This window comes from Tamandua tetradactyla, chromosome 3 (assembly GCF_023851605.1).
Source record: "Tamandua tetradactyla isolate mTamTet1 chromosome 3, mTamTet1.pri, whole genome shotgun sequence".
Taxonomy (NCBI): domain Eukaryota; kingdom Metazoa; phylum Chordata; class Mammalia; order Pilosa; family Myrmecophagidae; genus Tamandua; species Tamandua tetradactyla.
The window spans coordinates 14,533,057-14,546,275 of NC_135329.1; the positions used below are offsets into that span (position 1 = coordinate 14,533,057).

At 40.3% G+C, this 13,219-nt stretch overlaps 1 protein-coding gene across 11 annotated transcripts in view; it reads left to right on the forward strand.

The window, feature by feature from the left end:
- Nucleotides 1-13,219, forward strand: part of TACC1 (transforming acidic coiled-coil containing protein 1) — a 146,886-nt gene that overhangs the window by 111,427 nt on the left and 22,240 nt on the right. For all 11 annotated transcript variants that reach the window (XM_077152518.1, XM_077152522.1, XM_077152519.1 and 8 more), the window contains 3 exons: nucleotides 5,591-5,643; nucleotides 11,284-11,409; nucleotides 13,037-13,113. In XM_077152518.1, coding sequence (XP_077008633.1) covers nucleotides 5,591-5,643; nucleotides 11,284-11,409; nucleotides 13,037-13,113 — 256 coding nt within the window. The remainder of the gene's footprint in view (nucleotides 1-5,590; nucleotides 5,644-11,283; nucleotides 11,410-13,036; nucleotides 13,114-13,219) is intronic.

The following is a 13,219-nucleotide window of genomic DNA, read 5'->3' on the forward strand; positions in this document are numbered from 1 at the left end:
GGATGTCGATCCATGCTTTACTTCTTGCTAGGAAATAGGTACAAAAGGGTCTTCTGGAAGGGCTGGGAACATATGGATAAATGTGGCAGTATGTCCAGGAGACACTGGTATATAAGGCTGCTTGAATTTCTTCATTATTTCAGTTTAATATGACCATATTTTAAAGTCTAGTGGCTTGTCAACGTGTTCATTCAACTTTTTAACGATTGTTATGCTTGCTATTTATAGAAATAACAATAGCTAACAGGTATGACGCCTTACTGTATGCAGGCAGAGCTCTAAATGCCGTATGGGGCCTGTATGCCTCACTGGGCGTTATCCTTTTCCCCATTTTTGAGAGAAGGAAGGTGAGGCACACAAGTAGAGTAACTTGGCCAAGGTGCCTTGGCTAATGAATGGTAGATTAGAACCGTGCAGTCTGGTTTCATGGTCTCTGAACCGCAGTGCTAAAATGTGGAGAGATTGTTCTCACTATGCTAGGCTATTCTAAATTTTCCTGTTCACGAAAGTGGTGGCTTGAAATGGACCACTGCCCAGTAAAACTCCCCTTCACCTTCCAGTGAGGAACCTACACTGACCTGGCTCTCTTGCTGTTGATCTCCAGAACCTTCTTGAGCAGAGGCTCTTTTCCAAGTTCTAAGTTATGTTTTGTGGCCTTAAACTTTACTTGCGAAATGTTTAGAATCACACTCGGACCATAAGAAACATCATTCAAAACTCATCCTCTTCAGCAACATGATTTTAACTTAGGGTCTTTTACATTTAGAATTTTTTAAAAATCATCTATCAAACCAGGGAGGCAGGTCACTGAACAAAGTTATTCCTGTCTACACCCTCCTCACATTTCTGTTAGCAAAATAAATATGCCAGGTTTGTCCCAGATTTCTTCCAAAACCTCCTTCTGCTCTGACATCTTTCCCCAAAAAGGCCTTCTTTGCCATTCTCCTTTATTCCCCTTTACCTCAGTTACTCGGAGTTAACCCTGAGTACTCGTGTGCCTGCATTTTCCCTTGTATTTGAAATACCTTCCTTCACCATCTCCTGTAGAAATTCTGACCAAATGTTACCTGGATCTCACTATCTCTTATGCTCCCACTACATTTCTTCTCACTACTCCTGTCCCACTGGACCTACCACTGTGCATTCGTATAAAAGTGGATTAACCTCTTTTTGTTTGTTTAATTATCCTTTTTTTTCACTTCACTCTATGTATATGAAAAAATTTCCCATATTGGTTAATATCATACTTTGAAATCTGAAGTAATCCGCACAGATGCATACTATAATTACAATATTTGCTGGTAAAAGAGTATAAAAAAAAGAAATATGTGAATATTCAAGTTATTGTCAGCTCAGCTGTTTTAATCTAAAGCTTGTAGACTGTGACGTAAAAATATTTTCAAGTCTAATTGATTTTGAATTTCATACTAGGTTACATTTCAGTGTACACATTTCCTTTTACATAATTATGCAATTTTATTTGTTTTAGAAAAGTTTCTGATGAACATTAATCATTGTGTTATGTGTGAATGAATACAGCATGAGATTTGACATGTCCCTAAGACAGAGTTTTAAATCTACAAAAGTCTGTCATTTTATATTCTTGGGATATAAGAATCAATATATTATCGTATAAATCAATGATGCATATTATACAATGATGCATATATATAATTCCAGAAATATACATTTTTCCACTTTCCTAGTTTGCCTCAAAAATAGGCTGAAATACATTTCTCTAATTTCTTATATATTTTTTCTAAAATGATAATTTGGATTTTTTTTTAATTGTGAAAAATAACATACATACCAAAAAGCAATAAATTTCAAAGCACAACACAACGATCAGTTGTGTAACAGATTTCAGAGTTTGGTATGGATCACAATTCCACAGTTTTAGTTTTTTATTTCTAGCTGCTCCAAGACACTGGAGACTAAAAGAAATATCAGCTGAATATACTGATTCAGCAGTCATACTCATTAGTTAAATCCTGCCTTCTCTGTTATAACTCCACCTTCTCCTTTGATCTTTTTTCCTCTCTTTAAGGGTATTTGGGTTACGCCCATTCTAACTTTTATGTCAATAGTATGGGGTAGGGGGATGGGACTAGTTGATGTTCTGGAGAGGCTGGCTCCTCTGCATTTCAGGATTTATCTGGCCTAGGAACCCATCTGGAAGTTGTAGATTTCTGGAAAGTAAGCATAGTGCGTGGAACCTTTGTAGAATCTCAGATAGAGCTCTTTGTGTTCTTTAGGAACGATTTTGATTGGGCGTTGGCAAACCATGATAAATAGCAGCATTTAGCTGAAGCTTGTGTAAGAGTGACCCCCAGAGTAGAGTAGCCTCTCAACCCTATTTGAACTCTCTCAGTCACTGATACCTTATTTGTTACACTTCTTTCCCCCCTTTTGGTCAAGAAATGATTAACTTCTTAAAGTTGGGAACTGTGGGAGGGTCGTTTCTGAATTTCCTTTTATGCCAGGTATACAGAGATGCATGGTTAATATTTGTTGAATTAATTATATTCTTCCTCATTTGGAAGAAATTCTTTCAACAGAGACTTTATAGAGCTCATCTTCTATTAGATATTTGGGGTCCTCAGAGTTAGTGAACTGTGGGAGGAGCTCAGCAGCTGTGTGCAGAACAGATTCTTCAAGCAAAGTGTTACACTGTAGCTGATTGCTTTTGTCGCAGGAGCAAGCAGAGAGCCATAGTGAAGAGCCGCTGGTGATCTGTCCTGGTCAATCAGAAGCCGTTTCTTTCCTTTTCTTTCTTCCTTTTTTTTAAAAATATTTTTATTGAGAAATTTTCACACACATACAGTCCATCAAGTGGCTCACAGTATCATCACATAGTTGTGTATTCATCACCATGATCATTTTTAGAACAGTTGCATCACTCCAGAAAAATAAATAAAAACAAAAAGAAAAAAAAAACTTATATCCTTGCCCGTCCCTCTCATTGACCGCTAGTATTTCAATCTACTCAATTTTTTTTTTACCCTTCACCCCCCCCATTATTTGTTTTTTATCCATATTTTTTTACTCATCTGTCCATACCCTGGATAAAAGAAGCATCAGACACAGGGTTTTCACAATCACACAGTCACACTTTAAAAACTATATCGTTGGTGCCAAGCTCTGATTGCAGAATGGGACCCCCAGAGGGGCCACGTTGACATCCAGGACCCCCTGAGAGAGACCCTCAGCGGCCTCTGGCACAGTAGGCTGAAGGAAGGATCATCTCTTTTATCAGCTGCACTCTGGCACAGTAGGCTGAAGGAAGGATCATCTCTTTTATCAGCTGCACTCTGGCACAGTAGGCTGAAGGATCATCTCTTTTATCTGACCAGCTGCACCAGCACTATCCAGAAACATCAAGCCTTTAAGTCAACATCTACCAACCACAGATGGAAAGTAAGAGGTACTTCTTCTGAATCCAGATCCACAGGAGCAGGGCTCTCCAGTACCCGAACTACCCCTCAGCAAAGCAGATTTTCAGGCCCTGCTCCACATGGTGTGAAACTCACCAGGGCCTCAGCTTCAAGAGAAGGATGTCATTCCCAGCACCCTAGTGCAGGCCTCCTTTCCTTTGATGCGGAATCAGTGGCATTTAAAGGGTAACGGATGAGGAAGGCACTGGGTGTCTTCTGAAGCAAGACTGATGCGCAAAGAAGGATGAAGCCTGGAACCCCCAGTGCGGAATTCTACCCTGCCCCTAGGCAGTGCTTGCTTTCTCTCCTTCCATCGAGTAAGTGTTCAGTGAAGCACCCAACCTCTGGAGGCACCGTGGGCACCAGACAGTGGACGCGTTTACTGAATCCTTGATAAACAAAAGCATTTTTGTGACAATGTGGCCTCCTCCCTGTGATCGTCATTTCTTCAGGAGTCTGGGCAATCCGTGGACTGTAAATGAACTCACGGTAGGAGAAAAGTCTGTCTGCCTTTCTTTCCCTTCTGGCCTTGAGGAAAGTCAGACTTGGAATGAGGTTGACATATGGAAAATGAGGACGTGCTATACTAACTGATGATGTGTATTCATAAAAATGAGTTTTTCCCTAGTGTGAGGGTTAGAATTGGGAACTGGAAACTACCTCAGTATCCAGCGATAAGAGAAAGATTAAACATATTATGATGAATTCTTGATGTATAATATTATCTTTTCCCTTGCCCATTTAAAAATACAGAAAGTTGCAAGGAAAATTATAATTGTAACATCATACAATCACAGAATAAAGTCTATTGATGTTACTGTTTCCACTTTTTTAGGTTTTTCAATTTTACCTGTATATCTATTACATTCCCAATTTTATAATAAATTATAGGTGCACCTAAAAATTCTAGTTATTCTCAGTTTACTCCCTGCTCCTGAATTGTTAACTCCTAAAAATACAACATGGTGTAGCAAGCTGTATGGCATTTATATTGGTGTAATAAAAAAATCTTTGGAAAAAAAAAAAACTATATCATTATACAATCATCTTCAAGACTCAAGGCTACTGGAATACAGTTCAGCAGTTTCAAGTACTTCCCTCCAGCCGCTCCAATGCACCATAAACTAAAAAAGAGATATCTATATAATGCATAAGAATATCCTCCAGATTAACCTCTCAACCGTTTGTAATCCTCAGCCACTGAGGCTTTATTTTGTCTCATTTCTCTCTTCCCTTTTTGGTCAGGGAGGCTTTCTTTGAGCTGGGTCTTGATAGATACATAAATGTGCTCCAGGGCGCAGGAATCCTTCAAGGGGTGTGAAGCAATGCACCGTGTTGCTACAATGCCCGGGAGCTTTCTGTGAGAACAGGGTACATGGGAAACAAGATTGTCCTGGAGGAACTTGGGCTGAATCCTGTAGGTATGGGGAGCCAGCGAAGGGTTTCGAGCAGGTGAGTGTTTTTAGCAGTTAACCATGCACACAGGTAAATACACGCGAATAGTAATTGCTCTGTGGAGGCTTAAAAGTTTTGTATACGTTTCCATATCTTTAAATTTTCTGCAATAAGCACATATTCCTTTAATTAGAGTAATTGTAGGTTGGTTTTGTTTTGTTTTTTAATGTTACCTCTGGTGGTAGAATTTCAGAAGGTAGACTCAAGTCTGGGAAACCAGTTTGAAGATGTGGGGAAGATAACGAATTTAGTTTTGCAGGTATAGAAATTTAAAGTGTATGCTATTATCAGATACATTAATTTGATTGAAAGTACCCTTCGGGGGTGGAATTTGAATTCATTCAGATTTAATAATAAAATAGCATTCAGCACTACGGTTCCTCTCTTTCCACTAAAAGTTAGTACGACTCATTTGCAAAACTTCTAGTGGCCACAAGGGTGCAGCCTTGCTGTTCTTTGTACCTAATGATCTGTTGGCTTGTAGCCAACTCCGCATGCCTCTTCTGATTATTGTGGACTTTTAACCCCAAATAGCACAGAGGTCAGCAGAATGCCAGTACTCCTTTTAAAATCTTGAAATATTTGTCATGTATTCATAAATGTTTTTCTGGCTTGCATTGGGGTTTTCAAAACTCTTTTGCTGGGAAGGACAAGAACTGACTTCTTGGGACAACTGATAAAAATGACTCTCTGTGTTTTAGGCTTAGAGAAAGAGATGTGCCAGAAGATGGAGAAAGATGGATCTGCTGTGCCTGTAAGTTCCCTAAATTTGAAGGGAAGGGGTGGGGCTCAGCTTTTCTCAGTATTTGTTTTAAAACCCATGTTAATTCATTAAATAAATTCTAGTCAGGGCTTAGGTGATTGGGCTCAAAAATAAATAAGATGATTTCTTCACTCATGGAGTTCATACTGCCGTGTTCTGTATGGCAGCCTCCAGCTACATGTGGCTGCTGAGCATGTGAACTGTAGATAGTCTGAACTGAGATGTCTGGATTTCTGATGACTTAGTAGAAAAAAAGGAATACAAACTATCTCAATAATTATATATTGATTACGTGTGTTAAAATGATAATCTTTTGGATATGCTATATTAAACAATATTATTAAAATTAATTTCACTGTTTATTTTTACTCTTTTATTGTGGCTACTAGGAAATTTTAAATTACATATGGCTCACATTACATTTCTGTTGAACGATGCTGATAGTAGATACAAAGTATAAACCAACCGTACCCTGTGGTGAATGTTGTAACGGAGAATGTTGTTCAGGAGCTGTGAGCTCCAGGGCTGACACACCACATGAAAGGTGTTTCGGAGGCTGAATTTGAGCCAATTTAAAATAAAAATTTTTTTAACCTTCATTTTGAACAATTTTAGTCCTGCAAAAATAGTGCAAAGAATTCCAAAATACTTTTCAGTCTTTATTCTCAACTGCTAATACAGTCACAAAATCAATTAGCACTGATACAGTGCTATTATCTAATCTATAAACTTTATAAAGATTTTATAAATTATCCCAGAAATGTCCTTTTTCTGGTGCGGGATCCAGCCCAGTACCCTACAAGGCACTTAATTAGCCTGTCCTTTGTATCCTTTAATCAGGAATGGTTCCTGGGTTTTTCATTGTTTTCCATGACCTTGATACTTTTGAAGAACAGAAGAAGTGACATCGTGGATGTCACCGTGTCCCATTGCTGGTGGAGTTAAACTTTGATCACTTAATTAAGGTGGTGCCTGCCAGGTTTCTCCATTCAGGCTAAGTTTTAAAGGACTAGGGGGTTCTTAGGCAGGTAAGTCCAGAAAGGACATTGCAGCCAGAAGATGAGTCTACAAAGGCAGAGAGTAAGGAAAATCATGGACTTTATAGGAAATTGTAAAAGTTAATAGCCTCATCTGATCAGAGAGTGCTGTGCTGTGTTGGCGGACATAGACGACAAACCAGGAGGTTTGGAATTCATGCTAGAAGCCGTAGGGAACATTGTGGAATTTTAAGTAGGAAGCGGTGCGATCAGTGATTGTTCAAATAATTGGGTGGAAGCTAAGAAAGATTTAGCAGGTAGAATCCTCACAGTTTGGTGACTTTGTGGAGAAGTGCATGGTGGCTGGGATGGGGGTAGGGTGAGAGAAAGTTGATGAAGCCTTCTCAAAATTTGTCTTGAACATTTATATTTATAAAACAAATATCTCCCTCTCTTCATGTGATCTGCTCTGACATTTTCTCTTCTGTTGCATTTTTTTTAATGCAACTTGTGTATCCCATTAGTTTTTTTTCATGATTCGCTAATGGGCCCGGACCCTCACTGTTTCCCTAGAGGATGTAGAATGGGCAAAAGGTGAAAGATGTTAAAAAAAAAAAAAAGCCCTTCGGGGTTGGGTGGAGCAGGGGCCTGTGGAAGGAGGGTCAGGGAGTCCGAAGGGCAAATCCGCATGACACACAGGAAATCAGGAGCCTTGTCGCCTCACAGGACCTCAACTGATAGTGATAGTTGCTTCAGGACAGAATCATTTTTGCCTTAGACACTGATTTGCTTTTCAGCTTTGTTGGGAATCCGGTCAACTGGTCCCAGCACAGCCACTCCCAGGGCTTACACCTAAGTGTCCTCGCCTGTGCAGAGTGATGCCTACTAGGAGGCCATAAAACTCACTCCACTAAGAACCAACTTGATTGTGCACTTTGGAAAACTTGTCCCTTCAAGGTTTTCCAGGTACTGTGTGGGCACTTTCTTGTGTGAGTGTGCGAAAACAGTAGAAGGATGATGGAAGAGGAGCATGTTGAGTGGACATAGCATTGTTCTGTGTGGCACCAGATGCAGGTTGGTTACCTGATTCTTGAAACAAACTGGATAAGCTCTGATTGCCAGGTTTTTTTTTCTTCTTTAACTTTTTATTTGAAACTGATTTCTAACTTAAAAGAATATTATCTATCATCTGTCTGTCTGTTTTCTAAACATATGAGAGTAGGTTGGATACTTCTTGACATTCCTTGAACGCTAATGCTCTATGAGTATTTCCTAAGAGCATACGTGTTAACTATGTAACGACCCAATTCCCGATTTATTCATCCATAAAGTTAGCATCATCGTCAAAGTCTGCTTTATAGAGTGGTTATGAGGATAAAATGAAATGGTAACAGGAATGACTGAAACCATAAAGTGCTAGGCTAATAGGAAGTGGTGTGACATTGTTAGGAAAGAGGGGGAGGAGGTGGAACTTATCTGTGGAACCAGCAGGTGAAAAGGGTGAGTTGTGCCCTTTTTGAAAGTAACTCCAGTTGAACTTCCTGAAATAAATTAATTTCTCCTTCCTCATAACGTTGGCGAGAATCAAGTAATCTGTTTAATCTGCTTTTTACTTTTTAAGCATCTCTGTTACTGTGAACTGTATTCCTGTCACATGCCCAGGTAGTGGCTGAAACAAAATAAGGTCAGAGTGATAGTAACTGGTGGGCTTTAAGTCTCATCTTGCTTTTCAACTATAGCATTTTTCACTTAGGAGCAAAATTTACTTTTAAAAGAAGTCCTAAGCTTCTTAGAAGTTGAGTTCATTTGGCTTTTCCAGTGTGTCTCTGTTAGAGAGAGAGGCAGTGGCTGGTGGTACTGCCCGTGAGTTCATGGACAAATGATGGGATGAGTGTATTCCACTCGCTGTGACAGATTAGCGATACTGATTCTTCCATTGCAAGGACATGGGCAAAGATCACTACTTTGTGGCATGTGTGCTTACTTGGAATTTGTACCCTGTTGAATCCTACTGCTTGTAAGTAGGTCTCTATTGGTCCTAAATTGTAAATGCTTTGTGGTACTTGGAAAAGTATTAGGGGACATGAAATGGGATGCTTTTGGAAGGATGTGATTGGATGATTGATTGAGCAAGTCTTTATTAAGCAGATACTAGATTGGCCAGCCCAAACAGAGACTGACTGGTCAATTCTTTGTGATGGATAGCTCCTGCAGCCTCTCTATACTGGTCTATAAACGATATAAAGGACTAGGGAATATAAAAGTTTAGAATCTTAATGGATAGAAAAAGGTAGCTGAAATAGCCCACAGCAAAATTCTTGTCTTTTTCACTTCCTGAGAGCTGATGCGCTTTTAGCAGTGAGGCTTGTGACATGTGGGTGGCGGAGAGCTGGCAGGCTGCAGCACGCTCACCTGGATACGTCTGCCACCACTGAAGTCTGTTAGCCATCTCCAACTCAGGTTGCTGCCCCTTTTGAACACCATTATTTGTTAGCGTTAACTTTTTGTTAAACAAGCAGGGATATTGAACTCACTTATTCCTTCAACAAATGAATGAGGTGCTGATATTTTCCATACTGTGAAGACGCTTTGGTTTATCTCCCAATTCTGGCTCACATGATGGCCTTGGGAAGCAAACGGAGGGTGTTACTTAGAGTTGATTTGACTTGGGGCTTCTAACTTAGACTATTAAAAGCTTACAAAAGCAGAATTTAAAATGTATTAATTTATAATAGAAAACGTGACAACCTTGTGAACCAAATGTGCCCGCTTGACCTAATGCATTATCTCCCTGTAAGCAAATTACATGGGAAGCAAGATTATGAAAAGTTTCCTTGATGAGAAACATGGCCCAGGAAGTTGATGAGATCACATACATATTCAGGGGCGTAAAGTTTAACAGTGTAAAAGAGTAAACTTTTATTATCTCATGTCTCTATGGGTTAGAAATCCAGGCGCAGCTTAGCTGGGTGTTTCTGACTCAGGTCTCTCACGAGGCAACAGCCAAGATATCAACCAGGAGAGCAGTCAGCTCGAGGCTCGGCTTGGGTGGCTATGCGCCCAGGCTCACTCTTGTGGTTATGGCAGGCCTCAGTCCTCACTGGCTGTGGGCAGATACTAGTTCCATGCTATATGAGCATCTCTATACACTTTTGACAGCGTGGCGGGTGGCTTTCCCCATAGCAAGGATGAGTGAGGGCAAGCAAGCAGGATGGAAGCCAGAGTCTTCTAACCTAATCTCAGAAGTGACATCCTATGGCCTTTATCATATTCTGTTCTTTAGAAGCGAATTACTAGGTCCAGCCTACACACAAGGTGATTGGGGATTATGCAAGGGGATTAGTACCAAGAGGTGGGGATCATTGGGGACCATTTCAGAGGCTGCTCACCACAATAGACCCAAGATAGGTTCTGGCATCGGTGAGGTGCCAGGGGTGTGCCTGGACTCCTGTCAACACAATGGGTTCCCCTCCCACAAATTCTGCTGCTAATGGGCTCTGCCAGCTTGGGGCTGCTTGCATTTCGCTAACCTGTAGTCTAAGCTAGGGGTCTCTGTATTGGGCCTGTGCATGAGATCACAGAGTCTATGAAGCTGCAGGTAAAAATTATATGTGTGTTTTTGAGCATTCTCTAGAGAGAGGATGAGTCTGTAGTGACCATGAAAAGTTTAAAATCCACTGAACTAAGTTGACCTTGGACTTTCTTTTCAGTCGTGGTTCAAACGAGATTATGTAGAAGGATTGTTTATAATCAGTAACTAATTGATCGATTATAGTCACATTTAACTTTGCCTCTCTGAGATCAGGTCACTATAGCTGGCATTTTGGATCACATGTATATACAAAATGTTTAAGTCCATAGGTGAGAGGAAAGAAGCACCCGAATTGCCTTTTTGGAAGGAAAATAGTACAAACCCCATGTTTTGTGAAAAACTAGATGTGACTCTCTAGAACTTGAGTTTTTGATAGGAGTGAGCCAGCACATCAGAAAGTAATAGCTGCCAGAAGCAGGCCCACTGACATCAGCAAGAAGGGAGAGCTGAAAACTTAGTAGCAGGGGTGAACCAAAAAAGGGAAGGGCAGACCCAGATATCGACATATTTGTGGCCATTTTGTGTAGGGCAGATGGTGGTTGACAGCCAGCAGTGTGCCTAACTTATAGCATAACGTCCCTGCAAAGCAGTGAGGCTCCCAGAGATCCAGCATCGTCCGGGGGTAGGCCTCTGGGGGTAAGAGTGGGATGAGAGTTCAGCTGCACTTGCCATTTCTGCCTCCTTAGGCCTGAAAGTTATTAATGCATTTTAGAAAGATTTCCATCCAAAGTGGCTAAATAAAAGACACAAAGCATCAATATATACAAGAAACAGCTCTCACTTTTTAAAAAAATATGTATTTACATGGAAGACATCATCCCCAGAAACACCCAGAAAAATGAGGTGCCATCCATGGATGTTTCTCTTTTTTATGCATGTGTTTCTTTGGTGATATAGTATTGTGATTAGATTTTTTTAAAGCTTCTTCTGTTCTCCCAACTCCTAACCATACTTTAAAGGGTATGATCAACTTAGTATCAAGGATGATATTGAGGGGTATTTAGTGTGAGGGCTAAGAAGCTGAAGGCTGAATGTATTAAATATAACCCCTTCTCCCCACAGGGACAGCTCAAGTCCTCTGTGGAGAAGGCACCTGTGTCTGTGGCCTGTGGAGGTGAAAGCCCCCTAGATGGGATCTGCCTCAGTGAGTCAGATAAGACGGCTGTACTCACCCTGATAAGAGAAGAGGTAACAGCATTTCTTGTCCAGACTGCTCATCATTCCATTTCTTTGAAAAGCCCATGTGCCAGTGGGTAGATGCCATCTCCACTGACTTGGGCTATGTAAATCAGATAAAGAGTTCCCTGTAAAACTCAGCATTGGTACCGGAGTCTCCATAGTCTGGTGGCCAGGAAAAAACTGACACTCTGAAATAACTCTTAAGAATCTTATGCCCTTTATCTTAAGAATCTTATACTCTTTATCTTGTGGCCCTGAAATTTTTAATTTTAAAACTTCATTTTGCCAAGTTTACTCATAACTGAATTGGTACCTTCATTTTACAGAGGATCTATGCTTAGGCCCAACCATTCCTTAAAGCCTGGCCTTACAGTTATATAAAATTGTTTCCTCCTTTCATCTATCCCTTAAACTGTTCAAATCTCAAATTCCTGTATTGTATTGCTTGAACAGCCTCTGTTTGACATTGATCACTGTGGGTCTTTCTTTCCTGGGTGATATGAAAACTCTGAAAAACACTGTTACTTTCTGTCCACAGTTACCATCTTCTCCTGTTGTGCTTCTGTGCTATGCTTTATGTTTTTGATTTGTCTGTTTCTTGATGATTCTACCTTTTTAAAAAGAAGTTAACTTTCCTGGTTTAACAATTTTATGTTTACAGTATGATGAGAGTCCTAAGTACCTCTGATAATAGGTGTCTTTAGAAGCTTTATAAAATGACATTAGATTGTTGATGAGAAATGTCAGCGAGGCCTATTGTCAGCACTTAGAAGCAGTGGTAAGGAGATCCCCAGAAGGGGAAATGAGAAAAATAGCATCATCTTCTTCCTGAAAGTTAAACCATAAGATGACCACCCAGTGGATCAAAGCAAAGATGTACCTAGTCACCTGAAGCAGATAGGATGGCTTCCAGTCCTAAGATCCTGATTAAAGGCATAAAATAAAGTACCATCTAGAAAGAGAGAAACACAACCAGGGAAGTATAGTAAAAGGAGAGCAGTGGAAGCAATTTTAGCAAGGCCCATCCATTTAGAATGTTTCTTTCCAGTAGCAAGGGGATTCCAATAGGTATGGGATATCCCTCTGGTATCTTGAGATGGATGCATCTCACTTGGAGCATTGTACTTCTGAACCCACTTGTTCTAACTCCATTCTTACCAAGCAGTTTCGGGGAATCTCTATAGAAAGATGCTTTGCTGGCTTTCCCAATTTTGTGGCAGTTTCTTTTCTCATCATAAATAAAATTGGTACTGTGGGTCTACTGCGGTTATGTGACTGGGGGAGGTGAGCTCTGCCAGACAGATGGGTGTGCCAGAATCAAGGTTCTGAACATACAAAGCTGAGAGCCAGCCCCCAAAATTCACAGAGTTTATAAATATCACTTGGCATTCTCTTGGGAGGTATTGTGCCCACCTTTACCCTGGTGAATGCACTCCAGGGTCGATATGGCTGAGGATATATTTTCCCAAATATTTATGAACATTATATATAGATGTTAAGGTTCTCTGTTCCTCAGGTGGATTGATTGCCTTGGGATGGATTGTAGTAAGGTGATGTTTCTGTCCCCCAATATTGAATCCAGACTCTAAAATTCTAAGATTGTGCAAGTAAAACCAGGTTTTATCTCTATATCTAGATAATCACTAAAGAGGTTGAAGCGAATGAATGGAAGAAAAAATACGAAGCAACCCGACAAGAAGTCTTGGAGATGAGGTCAGACTTGACGTTTGGGGGTGGTGTGGATACCTGTGTGTATTACAAAACTTGATACAGATGAAGTGATGAAAGTGTTCACTTACCACAAAACCAAAGACTTTGC